The sequence below is a fragment of the Varanus komodoensis genome, unplaced genomic scaffold (genome assembly GCF_004798865.1).
Source record: "Varanus komodoensis strain SLA01 unplaced genomic scaffold, ASM479886v1 scaffold28, whole genome shotgun sequence".
Lineage (NCBI taxonomy): Eukaryota > Metazoa > Chordata > Lepidosauria > Squamata > Varanidae > Varanus > Varanus komodoensis.
This window is the reverse complement of record NW_025335727.1, coordinates 3,405,538-3,422,238: the sequence shown is the minus strand read 5'-3', so window position 1 is coordinate 3,422,238 and position 16,701 is coordinate 3,405,538. Positions and strand designations below refer to the sequence as shown.

The window sequence follows — 16,701 nt, the reverse complement described above, 5'->3', positions numbered from 1 at the left end:
TATTATTTTCTTCTATTTCTTTGCACTGTTCATTTAAGAAGGCATTCATCTCTCTTCTAGCTATTCTATGGAATTCTGCATTCAATTGTTTGTATCTTTCTCTTTCTCCCTTGCCTTTCACTTCCCTTCTTTCCTCAGCTATTTGTAAAGCTTCCTCAGACAGCCATTTTGCTTTCTTGCATTTCTTTTTCTTTGGGATGGTTTTAGTTGCTGCCTAGTTGGGGACTTAATGAAATCCACAAGCTCCAACTAACCAGATCATGATAAGTTATTTTATTCTTCTAAAAACAGCAGAAAAGAGAACCAGAAAAGAGAAGGCAGGCAAAGTCCTCAATGTAATTTGAGCACCAGAGACAGACAAAGTGATGCGCTTTCTCCCTAATATCGATCTCTCTACTTGGAGGAAAGTTTTGGAGGAAGTTCTTTTTTCTTTTCCTCCCACATCATTTCATATTAACTTATTTTAATTAACTTTTATATTAACTTAGGTATTTGTCCCTTGCCTTCATTTCTCTCTGTTTCTCAAGGCAGCTGTCATAGCAACGTTAATTTCCACAATATCCATTATACATTAAGAGTTGGGTGGGAGTAACCTTCAAGAATCAAGATTGGTACTGAGCTGCAGGTAAACACAGGGTACAGACATGGCCTTAGAAACTCCTGAAATGTAGCTTTAAGCTTAGCACCTGAAAATGTACTAAATTTCAGTGAACATAATGCACTTTTTGATGTGCATCATGTAGATGCACTTGGGTTTGCTTGAACTTGACCTTTTTTTTCTTTCTTCTTTCTCACTTCCCACATCTTTTCCAAAAAAAGATCATTTCTTTTCCAAAAAAAGTTAGTGTGATCTACCCCGGAAATTTAGAAAAATGTAAGGTGCAAACTATGCCATTGCTGTGATTTTTCCAGAGTGTTTCGGGGCAAATCATGGCAAGTCATTCACCTGTTTCTGCTCCCCTGCTGCAAAAAAATATTCAGTATAGTGACTGACCTTAGAGGGCTCTTGTGGAGACCAGCAGTCTAAAGATTACAAAGCACTTACTGCCTTATATAGTTTTGTGTGTGTGTGTGTGTGTGTGTGTGTATTAATGATTCCTTTATTTGCTTTTTCATTTTCTACCATTTGAGCTCCTTTTTTTCTTTACAAGCTCTGTACTCGCTTTTGTCCTGTCTCTTCCCCATTGTCCATCTCATTTCTGCTTTCTCGTGTCTCTTTTTTCTTATTCTCATTAGTCTCCTACTAGCCCAGCTTTATTGATAACGTTTTAATGTATTCAGAATGTAATGCTCGGCCATTTCTCTCCTACAGTCTTCACTAACATTTCCCATGCTGTAAAGAGACTTTCGTTTGGAAGTACCAATTCTACTCAGCAGGGGAAAAATCCCAGTGGTACAGAGGCAGGCTGAAAACCCCATAAGCAGAGACAATTATGGAATGTGGTACAAATTGCTGTACAGAGTGCACACCGATTTTAGGGCTCGGACAGACCTTATAGCAAAGGAAAATCTTTTGGTGGATGACCTGGAGCATTTGAAAGTGATACAAACACTAATTAATTCCTAAAATGGTACTGATGCTTAATAAACTTTGCCTGGAGCTGCATCCCCAACTCTGGACACCTGCCCACTCTTAACTCTGCTTGTATAGGAGCATGCTGCTAGTGCTTGGAAAGATAATCTGCACATGCTCAGAGGTATCCTTCTTCACATTACTGAAAGATATCAGATGCAATCAGAGCTAACCATCAGAAATCATATGGTGCTCACTCTGTGTGCGACGTAGGCCAGAGTATCGGTAATCAAGCCATTGGAATTCCAGACATGAGCATGTAAGTGTAAGCAGAGCCTTAATCCTGCCCATTTTCAGTGCAGCACCTCCCCACATCATGCCTTGGTCCTGATACGAAGAGTTGCTGGTTGCTAATAATGCAGTCATTTTGCTTGCTTTTAATTGCAAACCCATTTTGTGGGTTCCAGGCATGACCCGGGTGCATGTAACAGGTTAATCTAGTACAGCAATCCTTTAGAGGTTTAGGTTTATTCCCTCCAGGCAGAACACAGGGAGAAAGTTGAGACACCCTGAGAATCAAGCTGCCGCTTGGCTTAAATCCTAATATTTTAGCTTACCAAGGCCATTTGAGTCTTAGTTGTTGGACACAAATAGAAATGGGATTTAGTATAATCAACATTATCAGGTTGATTGCTTCTGTGCTGCTCCTTCCTTAGTCCAACCCCCTAAAATTGTTATATTCTCTCTCTCTCATGCAGCAGCTGCAATGACTGGCCCCAATATCAGCATGCGAATATACTTTGCCTTTTAAATGCCACTGAGTGTATACTTTCGGCACAAACAATTTTAATCAGGCAAATTCACATGCAGATTACAGCAGGCCAAGCCAAGTCTTGTTATCATTATTGACCAGAATGATGAATAATGTTCCAAATATAGTCTTGCTAGTACTTCTCAGGGCTCTGTGTCAACTCCTTTTGAAATTAGGATCTTAGCGAATTCAAATAAATTCAGGATTTTGTATTTTCAAAAGAAGTGTGGTCATTACATTTTTACCATGAATATGTCTTGGTGTGAACTGGACACATTCTGATTTAATGAGCCTGCAAAGAACTTTCAGAATCACAACTTCACACTGCTTGGGTACAAGTTCAGACAGAAAAAGGCCTACAGTTGCCAACAGGGTTGGCTGGGGAATGCTGGGAATTGTAGTTCTTTTTCTGCCTAAATTTTCATAGGATTAAGCCTTAACATTTTGCAAATTACTTATGTGATATGGCCCATGAACACTAGTCCCCTGTTCGCTTTTTATTCTGGATTTTAGTCTATTACTTTTTTTAAAAATTGTGCTTAATAATGGTGTTAATATGCATGTATAGAGTATTTTAAAATATTTTGTTTCATTTTAAGAAACTTCAAAAATACAGTATTTGATATTTAAAGATGTGACGTTTTAATAATCTTTGAAACATTGAACCATTTTCTCAGCATGTGACTTTGAAAATCTTGTATTATTTCAATTAATCATTCAATAAATCATAGTACTTGAAAAGAAGTTGGTACATTAGGGTGTAGCTAGTTGGTGTTCCAAACATTAATGAATGGTCTGCAATTTCTTTTAAATATATCTAGTTTCTATCATTTTTCTGCAGCATATAATGGACGATTTTTGTGTACTGTCAGGATCTCATTCAACTCTGAAGAGATATCTTAAGAGAATCTGGGCCGGATTTCTACTGAAATCCCAACTCTCCATGGAAAACCTGGAAGAAACTCTAGTACATCTAAGGTAGCCTGATACGGCAATAATCCTTCGCCCCTACCCTGAGCCTTGTCTCAGTCCTTGCCTTTCTTCCTTTGTCCTCCAGGTCCCCAGGGCAAAGGTGGGAGCAGCCCAAAATGCTAAAGCAGTGCTTTATGGCTGCCAAGATGCTCTGTCGCCAGGCATCTACTCCTGAGCAGCTGTCTGAGAATGGGGTCTATGCAGGAGGGAAAATACCCAGCTGCAAGCAACGAGCCATCAGAGCATCAGGAGGAAGAACTTACAATGTGGGTGCCAGGCCTCGTACTTGGGATTTTAACTAGCAGGAACAATGACATAACCTACTGTCACTCCCTTCAGAGTTTCCTCTGAGCTCCACTGCATTTCTTGTAGCAACAATATACTGTTGTGAGCTGTCTTTTCTGTAACATGAAGTATTTTGGGATGGCTTCATCTTGAATGGACAACTAAGACATATCAGCCCAACAAAAGAGCTGCTTCTGGAGATAAAAACTTCTAGCACTGATCTGACTTTGAGATAAGCAGTTTCTCCTCCATGCAGGGAAAAATAAACTCCTGAAAAATCTGGAGCTATAGTTCTATGCTGTTTGGAGACATGTCATATTCCTTTCTTATTCTCATGCAATCTCAGCTTTCTCCAGTCAAAGCCCAGCATGCTCACACCATTTTGATTCCGAATAAATTATGCTATATACTACTACTCTTGGTATGCATGTATACGTGTGCTGTGTGTGTGTGTGTGTGTGTGTGTGTGTGTGGACACAGAGAGATACACAGCTACCTACATTTTTGGTCTCTGGTTGGGAGCATGATTATGGGGGGGGGGGGACTCTCAGGATCAGTACCTGCATTTCAAAATTTTTCACTATTCCATTGGCTGACAGTGTATAAAGTTTCCTCGGACTTTTGCTATATTTAAAGCTCCCTTTGAGCTTCTTTCACTCATGCTTCTCAGTCTGGCTCCAGCTTGTTTTAATACCCATCCTAGCTGCCACATCAAGGTGTGGGTCATGGACACATACGCCCACATTTCCTTTGGGTGACTGTATTTGGATAAACAATTCCTGTAGTGGTGACTATTTGATACACTGCTTGTTTGTAATTGGAATGCTGTCATCTATGTAGGTTAAAAAAAACAGTTTAGCTGTACAGAAAATGCTTGTAATTTTTAAATTATTTTAAAAATTATATTCTGACTTATAATATTAAGATGAAAATAATGTTGACAAGATATTTTTTAAACCAGGAGGAACTCTAAGTGTTAAAAATCACCATATACAGTGGGAAAAAGGACCTTAGATAAACTTTTCATTTTCTTAGACATTTTAGCCATTTAAAATGTGTTTTATGTTGATATTTTATGCTGTTGTCAAGGATTTAGGGTTAGATTCAGTTTTAGGTATGTGCAACTGAACTGATGGAAACAAACTTCCCCCTTCCCACTCCTCCCTATGACAGCCACTCCATCTTCCTGAAAAAGCTATACTAAGGACAGTGCTGAACTGGGTGAGCTGTGATGGGATGGGAAAGGGATTCCTAAAACACAGGTTTCTTTCTGTGAAGAACGGTTCTTCACTTTCTGTGAAGGGATCCTTTTCATGTGACACATAATATGCATTACTATTCTATACTTTTAATATTTTATTGAATGTGTGCAGATAGAGTGAGATATAAATCTTAATAGATATGGAGATTATGTTTGTCACATTTTGCCTATAAACACTTTAGCATTTAAGTCTGTGTTCCTCAAAGTATGCTCTGAATCCTTTTCTTTAAACGACCTAACAACAGAGTACCTTTAAACACATGCAGAATGACTTTAGTGAATGAATGTGTCATCCAATCAGATACTTTTTTTTGGATGTGAAGTGGAATTCTAGGGTCCCATCCATCAGTGACTGAATTACCTGCCTAACACATATTTGCAGTCTTGCCAGGCCGGAATGCACCCTGTGAAACTCAGTCAGACAACTCTGTGATTCTCTAATTAAGTAGAGCTCCATGGTACACATGGTGTGCATTCATTTGCAGTCATGCCCACACACAGTGCTACAGATGCTGCCAACATGTTTATTCTGTGACAGTATACAAGGACAAGTCACTAAAAAACAACAGTTCAGCAGAATTACCCCCCCCCCACACACACACACCCCAGCTTTAAATGCTCTAGTGCAAATAGCTGGGAAAGAAGGTAGAATCCTGGTGGACAGTTATTAACCCATGATCCAAATTTAAAAATATTTATCAGTGAGTAAATAGGGTCTGCCCCATAAATGGAATGCTACATTGGCATCTCAGAAGGGTTAAAGTTACTTAAGTTGCATCTAATTCAGCAAAATTTAAGTTTTGGATATTTGGACACCACAAGATAAGGGTTTTTGTAAATCAACTGTCTCTTGGAGGTGTAGCACAAAGAATGCTTCTTACCCATGTTTTGGCAATACCCAATGGCTGCCTGTCACCAGGACAAGGTAATAATACAGACATACTTTGTGATAGAAAACTCTTTAATATTTATTGATCTGCATGTTCTTCTCAATTATCCATCTGCTCCTTGGAATGTAAGGTGAATACAAATGAATTTTTTGCCCATTTGACAGGTAAAAGATGAATACTGCAAAAATGGAAGGCCATATGGCCTCTTCTGTTAACACAACAGGTTAAGAATTTAACAATGCTTATAAGATATGAATGCTCAGTCTCCAGATGGGCAAACATATGGATCTTTGGCTTGCCTTTATTGAAGTTTATGCATAATTATGCAGCATTTATAGTGTATCTTCTCATATATAAAATATATAGGGGTACATGCTGCATATAAAAGCTAGTGTGGCATAGTGGTTACAGTATGACAAGGAGATCTGGAAGCTCCAGGTTCTAGTATACACTCAGTCATGGAGCTCACTGGGTAGCTTTGGACTAGTCACAGACTCTCAGTCTACCTCACAGGGTTGTTGTTGTGATGTTAAAATTGAGAGGAGGATTATGTAACCTGACTTGAGTTCTTGGAAAGGAAAAGCTGCAGGAGAGAAATACAATAAATACATATGTATCCATTCTAAAGGATCTATTGTTGTTTCTTGTGACACACTCAGAGAGCCCTTGGGCTATCAGGCAGCATACAAATGTAATAAATAAATGTTTATATCTTACACAAGAAAACTGTTATACTTTATGTTTATTCTTAATTTAGTAACAATAATATTAATTAAAAGCACATGTTTAGAGAGCTTCTCACTGTCACTTATTCATGCACACATACTAAAACCCAGCATTATACAAGAGAACAAGTGCAGACGAGGGTTAAGTAACTCTCCACAAAAACCATAGTTAGGGAATTTGCTGCCACAAAGTAGAGTGACAACTAGCATAGGACGCAATTTTACACCTGCTTAGTCAGAAGAAAAAAAACTTAAATTCCCAGTATCCCCCAACAAACCATGATGGCTGGCGGGTGCTGGGAATTGCTTAGATGGAGGAGGGCCTACAATACCCATAGTGCGACCGAGAAGGGCTCTTCTTACACGTGCGGGGCCACGAGGGGAGGCCCTCCTCCCTTTCACCAGGTGCGACATTTGACCCAAGGCCCCCGCGCCGGCTCTGCCTTTGGGCGCCCCCGCCCCCGGTGCGCGGGCCTTGGCGGCGGGCAGCGCCCTCCCGAGCCTGCGTGCAAAAAAGCCAGAAGCTGACACGCGTCCCGAACCCTTTACCTCCGTCCCACTGAAAAGACACAACGCGCCTCCCTCGCCGAACGGCGGCCCCGTCCCGTCCCGCGAACGCTCGTGCACACCCCCGTCCCAGCGCTTGACCGCTCGCACACGTGTCAGCGCCAATCGGTAGCCGCCGCACAAGTGCTTGGGGGAGGCGTGGAGGTCGTGAGAAGGCTACCCGCAGCCCGGCTGCTCAAGGCCGCCGCGGGCCTTCCTCCTTCGCCCTCGGGGCTCCCCAGCGCGGAGGAGGGCGACGAGCCACTCCCCGCTTCCCCTCTGCTCCGGCCCGGCCCCACCAAGGCGGCGGAAGACGGTACTGGGGCGGCCGAGCGCGAACCCTCGCCCTTTGCCCTTGAGGCGCGCGCCGAGCAGCGGCCGCGGAAGGGGAAGGGCAGCGGCCGCATCGCGTATCCCTCCGCCCCGTGAGTCGGAGGAGGCGGAGGCGGAGGGCGGAGGGCGGAGGGCGGCGCCGCCCCCGCCCGTTCCTGCTCCTCCCTCGCCCCTGGGCCCGCGTCGGGTGTGAGGAGGGGGAAGCCCTGAGGGTGCCCTGGCCCCCTCCTCCGCTCTCCTCAGGTGGAGATAGTTTCTAGAAGCCCGTCCCAGCGTCCTTTGCGGCCCCAACATGGAGGAACTGACGGTGGAAGTGCGCGGCTCTAACGGGGCCTTCTACAAGGTACTCTTCGCCCCTCTCCTGCCGCCCCTGAGTGGAATGGGCGGGGGGGTGGCGGTCACTTTCCGTGGCCTCGGGGTGGGGGGCGGGGGGCGGTGGGGCGAGGCTGGCCCTGGGCCGCCTCTCGGGGAAAGGGGGTCGTGCAAGCTTCCTTGCCCAGGCCGAGTGGGAGGCGAGGGGAGGCTGAGCGTTGGGGCGGTGGGTGGGTGAGGTGAAATGTGGGTGGGCGAGGGCGACTCCGCGGGCGTGGTGGAGCACGGGGGGTTGAAGTTGGGGGGTATATGTGGGGAGAGAGCCCGGGTCCTACGGCCCTGGTGTCCGTCGCGTTGAGTGAGTCGAGGCGTATCAGGATCTTTTGGCCGCTATGAAAAGTCCCGTAGAAACTTCAATGAGCCGAGGGCTTCGCCGTGTTCTGTGGGATAGGGTGGGGCTGACTCCTTGGGGGAGGTTTGGGAACTGCTTTGTAAGGCTTCAGGAAACACTTCAGGGGTTTATTTTAAAGGTGTCCTGTGGTTGATACCTGGAACCAATGGATAAATAGGTGGGGTTGCGACTGGGTTAGGGTAAGCCTGAATTCTGCTTTGTTTTAGGCTGTAGTCTGAGCGCTCAGGGAACACAAGAAAAGGCTGTGTTTTGAGTCACACAGAAGGGGGGGTGTGCGTGGGTTCCTCTCCACTTGTTAAAGCATTTTCTCTCTTTACTAAGGTTTGATTTAAGTCGGAATGCATGGAATTGCTTTCCTAGCTATTAAAAAGACCTATTGTGTGGTCTGGGGCTTAGAGGGTATTTATGCAGTTGGGGATGAGATTGATTTTAAGGTAAACCTATAGACTTCTGTGAAGTTTTGGTAATCTAAAATACAGGGAACTCTTTTTAAAATAAACAATTTCCTTTTAAAAGTAGGAGTATGTGGCAACCTTAATACTTTTAGGGGCTTGGAGTTTATGCTTCTAGAAAGCTTCTTCATTGCCACCCTCCCTGATATGCCAGGATGTTACAGGATCAATACAGGATACTCTCAGCTGTTGCCTGTCAGTCTTCTTCCCTAAGCCAAGCCTTGGATGCTTGAGAATCCTAGAGCTTTTTATGGTGTGAGGCCTGTGTATTCCTTTACAGGAGTGCTGATAGCAGTTATGAATGCTAGTTTTATCTTTGTCCTGTGTACATTCATTATACTTAATCTTTTATATGAAGTAATTACAGCAGTGCTATTAGAATTTTGCAATATATGATGTGTTTACCTGCCTGGGAAGTGGTAAGTATATAACATGGAAATGTAATGGAAACTGAAAGAATTGTTACTAGTGGATGTTCCAGCCAACTCTCTTTGTCAATTTGAGAAAACTGATGTAACAGACTCCCTTATAACATTATTTTGAACTCATATTCAGAAGAACATGGATCTTATTGATCAGCTATGGTATAAAATATCATGTCTTGCGTATTTATTTGTAAAACATTTCTATAAAAGCTGTAAAAGAACTCTCAGACTAAGAACAAAGCAAAACTTTCATCCTAAAATTTAGATATTTTCTGAATAGGAAAGGCTTTTCCTGCTTGTAATTGCTGCAAAGAATTTCTGGGAACTATTTTGTCTGCCATTTTCTTGCATTATGACCTTGAATTATATACTAAAGCTGTGCTTTAGTTTTTGTGGCTGTTGGAATTTGTGAAGTCTTTAGATACTTTCAGATACCAAGGCACAGTAATTACATTTATTTCTTGAAAATCAGAAGTCATGACATCCTGTGATATGGGGACTTAGTGTGAGAGAAAATTTGGCAGCCACACAGTTATACAAAAGAAGGTTGAAATAGTTATACTGGTCCCTATATAGTGTTAAGGCTTTTCTAACCATTTAGTTCACTCATTGTGAAAATTGTGTTCAATGTTGATATATAAATGTGATGATAGAATGTCTGCTTTTTGCAGATTACAGCAGATGTCAACAAGTATATCTGATTTTGTAGAGACTTAATTATGTTTTGTTTTAGTGTATGCATATGATGGAAAGGAAGGGGGAAAGCATGTAAGTAATTTGGTAGTGAGATATAAAATAACACCAGCCCACTAGTAATAGTTGAAATTCCATGTTGATCATGTTGACATGTTCTTGCCAAGAAGATACTGTAACATTTCTTTACAGGTGTGGTTTTCTACAAGAAATACTTTGGAGTGCCCACAGGGAGGAAAAAATAGTTTGTGTCAGTTCAGTAGTCATAAGCTGTCACATTGGTTTTGCTTTTTTATGACCTATTAGAATTGGGAATAAATTGCAACCATAAATGCCATTCTTGAACATGAAAGAGACCAGCAGATTGTTTTTCAGTTTTTATTGGTAGCCATTAGTTCTGTAACACATCACTAGTCCCTCCTTATACACAACTTTCTGTGGGACTTCTTGCAGTTGATTCAGGGCACAATCTCATTTGGGTGTCTGTAGTCCTCCAGGTACAGAGTTACAACATCCTGTGCAGGGCACCAGGAGCACAGAGGTGAATATCACCTCTGATCATCTTGCTCTGCAAGGCACTTGGACAGCTGATTATGGCTATTGAAGTGCAGTGCTTTAGAGCATTTTGCTGCCTCCCATCTCCCCAAAAGCCCTTCCTGGAGATCACTATTGCAGTGAAGAAGCAGCCAGTGTGGGATGGGCAGAAAAGAAACTGAGTGTGGTTCTCCAGCTATGAGATCAAAATGATTTTGCAAACTTGTAGCTTGGGATCTGTTTGCTGTCTAGTGGCCTTACGATTGCCTTGCCCAGTATTTCTAGTTGATGCTAGTCCAGAAGCTGGAAGTTCTAACTTTATTTAGTGGTTCCAAGAATTTCCCATAACCAGACCAATAACTCACCAAGCTGTGCTTAACAGCTGTTAAGCACTGTTAAAATCAATTGGCAAACATTGGTCTAAGCTTTTTAATGATCTAATGTTTGACGGTTGAAAGGTACTAATATATATACGGAAGAGTGGCCCCTCTTGTTTTCAATTTTGTAGGGGGAAGTATGGACCAAATCTGCACAGTGTGTATGGGACTCTTCAGCTAGTCATCGCTGGGAGTTATGCTGAAAGGGACAACAAACCTGGGCTTAACAGGATTCTTGGAGGTCATGCATCTTTGTGTATATCCTCCAGGCCCAATTCCACATTTGAAGAACCCTTTAAACTTGAATGGGGATTTACTAGTTGCATTTTAAAGGACCATGTGAGAGGGGGATCAGGGTTCTGAGGCCTATTTTCTCCCCACCTCCCCTGGCTTCACCTTTTAAATCAATTTTTAATTGATGTCCTGCTTGTAATTTATGTTTCCGGATTCTGTTGCACTTTTAAGTCCTTTGGAAATCAGTAGACTTAATGGTGTTTTAACAGCTGAATTGTGACTAGTTAACATTGCCTAAAATTGTTGCATTCAGCACTTTTTTTCTCCTGTTTCTTGAGTAGTCTTTTGAAAGGTTGAGGTACAGCAGAGAAGGAAACTGTGGTCCTCCATATTTGTAGGCTTCCCATCAGCCCTAGCAGTCATGGTCAGTTGCAAGAGCTGATGGGAATTGAGAGGCCAGGACACATGTAAGACCACAATTTGTCCACCCCTGTGTTATAGTAGAGATTTATTCTTTGATACATGACTACAATTGTTTCAATGTGTTTAACACTACTTATCAACATGATAGAAACTTCTTGGGTAAAGGTAGCACAGGAACAAGTTACCATCATATTTTGTGCTCTCAAGCCATTATGGAGCCAACTGTAACACCAAGCTGTCAAATTTATGAGAGGAATTCCCATATGATAACTGAGAAACACATCTTCTCTGCCCTGTGGTACTGATAAAGTAGTACAGAATATTACTGGGGAATGATTTCTTCCAGGTGGACTTTCAGGTGGACTTTCAGACAGGTCCTGAATTAAAGCAAGTTTAATTGCTGGCAAGCCTGTTAGCTAAAACTTTGGAAGCTGTTGATATGGAAATTGTTTGTGCAAGTGAAATATTGTTTGGATAAGTGTGTCTGCTCTGTTTATGTTTGTAACTAAATTGATCATATTAAATATTAGATGATATTTTATTGTTTTCAATATTTATAAATGCTTGGGAGTGTTATGGCTTTTAGGTAGTATAGAAATGTAATAATTGAAATGAAATAAAGGTTGGTGGCCATTTGGATGCAGGCTGTTCAGCACTAATGGCCATCTAAGCAATGTTTCATGATTTGGAGGTTTGCTGTGCATTTGTGATTTCTAGTTACATGTGATGATCCAGTTTGCTTAGCTCTTATTTACATTGCAACAGTCACAATGCAATTAGTTAACAAGTTGCAGTTATTTTGCCGTATTTTTATTTGTGTGGAACTAGTAAAAGTCCTGAGTCAGCAGGCTAAATCTCTAGGTGGCAAGCTTATGATGGTAAGATGCTTTTTTTTGGGAGGGGGGAGGGTGTTCTTCAAGCAGTCTTTTTGTCATCAAAAAGTTATACAGTTATATAGCAGTTATACAGATGTGAAAGCTAAACATGCTTTATGTGTGATTAATGAATGGTTAGTAAATGGGGGGAAGGATGCGACCCTAACTGTACCTTAACCAAACTTGCTCATAGCACTATAATTTATGCTTACTGGATTATTTTGTATCTGATTCTCTCTGCTTTAATTCAAATTTTGAAATCTCATGTTTTGCACTTATTCAAAAGCATTCTTTCAACTAGCAGGGCTTCCTGAATTAAGAATATATTTAGTAAATCTTGTTTGGATGAGTATTAAAATGCTTTACTTGAATAGCATTATGGGTAGTGTTCCAGTTATATCTTGTTTCTACAGAGGTCCCTAATTTGGCTTGCAGAGGTTCTACATCTGGCCTGTGAAACCTCTCTGGGTTCCTCCAGGGGATGGGGCTTGGAATTCCTTCCATAATTGAAGGTAATAATTGGCATGCCAGTGACTCAGCCAGTATAGGGTACCTACTTTACCTCCTGTTCAGCTTGATAGGTATTTCCTGTATATTTTAGATGTATGTAGCTACTGAGGTATGTGAAACTATAGCTGCTGCAAGAGTTTCTTTGCTTATATAACAAATCATGAAGGGGAAAAAGTTAAAGTATTTTCCACTGTTTTTGCAGAACTAGTGGTGTTGAGAGAATGCTCAAACTTGCTCTGTGGAAAAAAGTTTGTAGATAATCTTTCTTATGAGAAATCCAGTGGATAATCTTTGTAATTTTAGAAGAACTTGGAAATGTGCATTCAAATTGTTTGTATTACACTAGACAGTGTTACACTGATACAAGTTTGAAAGAACTGGGTCCAGATTGGTAAGAAATAAGCCTCAAACATCTTGATGAGTTTAAAAGAAAATATATGTTGGTAGTCTTTCACGTAAGCATTAATATCTACTTCAAATAGTTGCTTCGACCCATGTGTGATCTCTGCCACTACTTTTGCTTGCTTTCTACTGCCCATGAGTCATATGTCTCTTTTGGTTTGAGCTTTATTCAGCTATCTCACATTCACTGTCATGTTGCAGGGCTGCAAGGTTATTTTAGGGTATCTGATTTTGATAGTAGAGGCGCTGAAAAGGATATGAGAAGCTTAAATATGTATTCTGTGTTCTTTCTCTTAAAAATCTAATCTTTTTCTTTAAAGGAAATTTTAGTATGATTTTAAAAAAAATCTTTAATTCCAATTAATTACAAATTAATTACACAATTAGTGTGATTAAAGCACTAAAGGATAATTTTGGACAGCTTACATTCAGACAAATGTAAAAACTTTCAAAATAACTTTTTAAATATTGCTATGATTTTTCAAAGGACTTGGGTGGCACATGACTGACTATTTCATTATAAGTGAAATAACAGGAAAAAAAATTGCACCGATTGAAGTATTAAAACTTAGACTGGTTGAACTACTGCTGCGGGTGTAGTATGTTGAGTCTTGATCATTGTAGATTCCAGACAAACTTGATTATTGAGGAATGTGTATTTCAAGATTAGCTGTGAAGTGATTAAGGGAACAAGCCTATAACTAGTGCATATTGTCTGAAGAACCATAGGACAGTTTGGATTCCTAGCTCCAAGGGCAAAGACTGCACTCTAACCACAGAGTTGGAAATGAGAGCTCTGGAAAGTCCATACCAGCTGATCTCCAGGGGTTAGGAATGCCACCTCAGAATGATGAAAGGGGGCAGTTTGGGGGAAGGGGAGGGGATTGGAGTGATAAAGATATGAGGTATCCTGAAGCTGCTTTGGTCTCCTTTCTCTGAAGTGCTCTATCTTCATGGGCAAAAAAGCCCATTTAGAGAAAATGTAAAGCTGGAGGATGGGAAGATGCCGATTACTTCTGCCATTTTTCCTCCTCTGTGTTAGATGCCTGTAAGCCTCGGAGTTCAGAGGCATACAGGAATCCTGAAAGGATTGTGCCCTGAAACATGCATAAGTGAGAAAACCATAGAGTTCTTATGTGGGAATTAAAACATCTGGAGAGCTCACAAAATCTATTGAAGAATAGATCATTCTTCTATGTGATATGTATAGTTTTAATATGGGGTGGAATTTGCAGGTACAAACACTGTATGTATCTTTAAGAGCAGTGTTTGTATAGAGACTGTATCAGCTCAAATATGCTTAAAATGTTTTGTGCATATTGATCCAGTATTAAAATATCAATGCTACAAACAGATCAGCTATTCAGAATAGTCATTGGAGCTTTGTGTTTAGTAATGTTCCCTTAGATATACAAGGACACTGATTTATATATTCTACTGATGTGTTCGCATCCAAACCATAGAATCAAAGCATCAAAAGGAATGCTGCCAGGAATTAAGTCCAATTCCTAATTTTAGTCCAAGCTAACCTTATTTTAATAGTGTAGCAGAGCAAAAGAAAGTAACTGCAAGCAACTCTAGGGCTTTTGGTAGAAGAGATATAAATAGAGAACTGCGAAGGTACTCTGTGATTGAGAAATAAGAGATGAAATGTAAGTTATTTTCAACTTGGGTTAAGACTCCCATGAATAAAGTCTCATTGCTGACTGATTTCAAAATCACCCCAATCTCCTGATTTTTTAAAATTTACTTTGTCAGGTCACAACAAACTTGTTGAATTCTAACACTCCACCTCAGCAGTGCCAGCTTAGATTATATTTTTTGTGCTTAAGTACAATTCATACTTAACAATCAAGCATACAAAAGTGCACCCACATTGAATAGGATTGCATCCAATATTAATTTTATATAGAATAAACCAATTGAAATAAATGGGTCTGGAGTACAATTAACATGGGAAACAACCCTTTGTCTGTGCAACTTAAGAAAGTAGCATTAGGGTTTGGACATCAAGCAAGATCTCATAAAAGCTATTATGATATCTTAGGAATTCAGTAGATGGTGTTGCTTAGAAATGAGAAACTTTTTTTTAAAATTGGAAGTAGACCACCGGTACATCTAGCCCAGCACTCCTATCTCTGACTGGCAGTGGCTTTCTAAGGTCTCAGGCTGTGATCGTTCCCATTCCTCCTAGCAAGTTTCTATATAATGCTTTACTAGCCTTGCTAGCCTAGCCAGATGTTCAGGTTGTTAGCCTCTCAGTCCCTTTTCTCTCCTGGCAAACTTACTTCTCACATGGGATGGGAAAAGTTTTAGCAGCCTTGCACAGTAGTATCTAGCATTCTCCACTCCAGCCTTTCCCTTGGATAAGACTCTGGACAGAGAAAAGCAACAGGAAGAATAAAAGGTTAAGATGCAAGAGATTAGATTTTTTAAAAAGGTTTCTTGTTCAGAACGTAATCTTACCACAACAGTAACCTCTTGCTTGGATTACTACAATGTGCTCTGTGTGGAGCTACCTTTGAAAATGGCCCAGATATTAACTAATAACAGGGCAGCACAGCTGCTTATGGACATACAACACTGGACATACAGTGGTACCTCAGTTCATGAATTCTTCGGTTCACGGCCAGATTGTGTCGCGAACAAAAATTTCATAAAAAAATTACTCAGGTCGCATTGGGCTGTGACCATGATTGTGGTCGTCTCCCCCCACCGCCCCCCCCTCCAAGTGTAGAGATGGCTGCAGTCGTGCCGGGGGCGGGGGGGGGAGATGGCCGCGCCTGTCTTTCCTGCAGGAGTGCTCCCATGATTGTGCCCCTCTTTCCTGCAGGAGCACAACCACAATCTCAGCCATCTCCCCCCCAGCACGATCGTACCCGTCTCCCCACTGAACACGCCACGTCCATCTCTCCCCCCAGTGCACCTGCATTTGCACCCCTCTCCACCCTCCCAGCACGAAGGGATGACGGGTGCGTGCAGGGTGATGGGCTCGATCGCAGTCGTGTTGCGGGGCGGGGGGGATGGCCAGGCTCGTGCTGGAGGTTGCGGGGTGGATGGCCGTGATCTTTGTTGTTCTTTGTCACTTTGCTTCACATTTTTCTGATTTAAAAAAATAGTTACAGAACAGATTAACCTTATTTACATTGAACCTTATGGGGAAATTTAACTTGGCTCACAATCATTTTGGGTCACGAAAAGAGTCCAGGAACGGATTAAGTTTGTGAGCCCAGGTACCACTGTATTATGCTGGTCCTCCATCAGCTGCGTTGGCTTCCTGTTCCAGTTTGGACCCAATTCAGAGTGTTGTCTTTGATATATAAAGCCCTAAACAGCTTGAGACTAGGGTACATGAGGGAGTGCCTTTCTCCATATATTCCTGCCTGTCCACTTAGATCCTCTCTGGAAGTCCTCCTCCGTATTTCCTAGGGAGATCAAATGGGAAAGGGCTAGTGCCTAGACTCTGGAATTCACTCCCCAGAGATATCTGTCTTGCGCTTATTCTCCTTTTTTTTAGACATCACATGAAAACTTTTTTTATTTAAACAAGTATTTGATTAATTTTATGTAATACTTTTATACTTTTATGGATTTTTAAATTAATTTAATTTTGTGTTAGTATGTTTTATTTGAGGTGTTAGCTATTTTACTGTTTTATCTTATCTGATCACTGTTTTATTGTAATCAATGTATGTATTTATGCTCTAGCACTGTAG

At 41.3% G+C, this 16,701-nt stretch overlaps 1 protein-coding gene across 2 annotated transcripts in view; it reads left to right on the top strand.

Moving 5' to 3' along the window:
- Positions 1 to 7,486: 7,486 nt before the first annotated feature.
- Positions 7,487 to 16,701, top strand: part of FXR1 (FMR1 autosomal homolog 1) — a 39,621-nt gene continuing 30,406 nt past the window's right edge. Inside the window, exon 1 of one of the 2 annotated variants that reach the window (XM_044434660.1) lies at positions 7,487 to 7,679. In XM_044434660.1, the coding sequence (XP_044290595.1) occupies positions 7,629 to 7,679 (51 nt within the window). In that variant the 5' untranslated portion in view covers positions 7,487 to 7,628. The remainder of the gene's footprint in view (positions 7,680 to 16,701) is intronic. The other variant, XM_044434661.1, reaches the window with a different exon arrangement.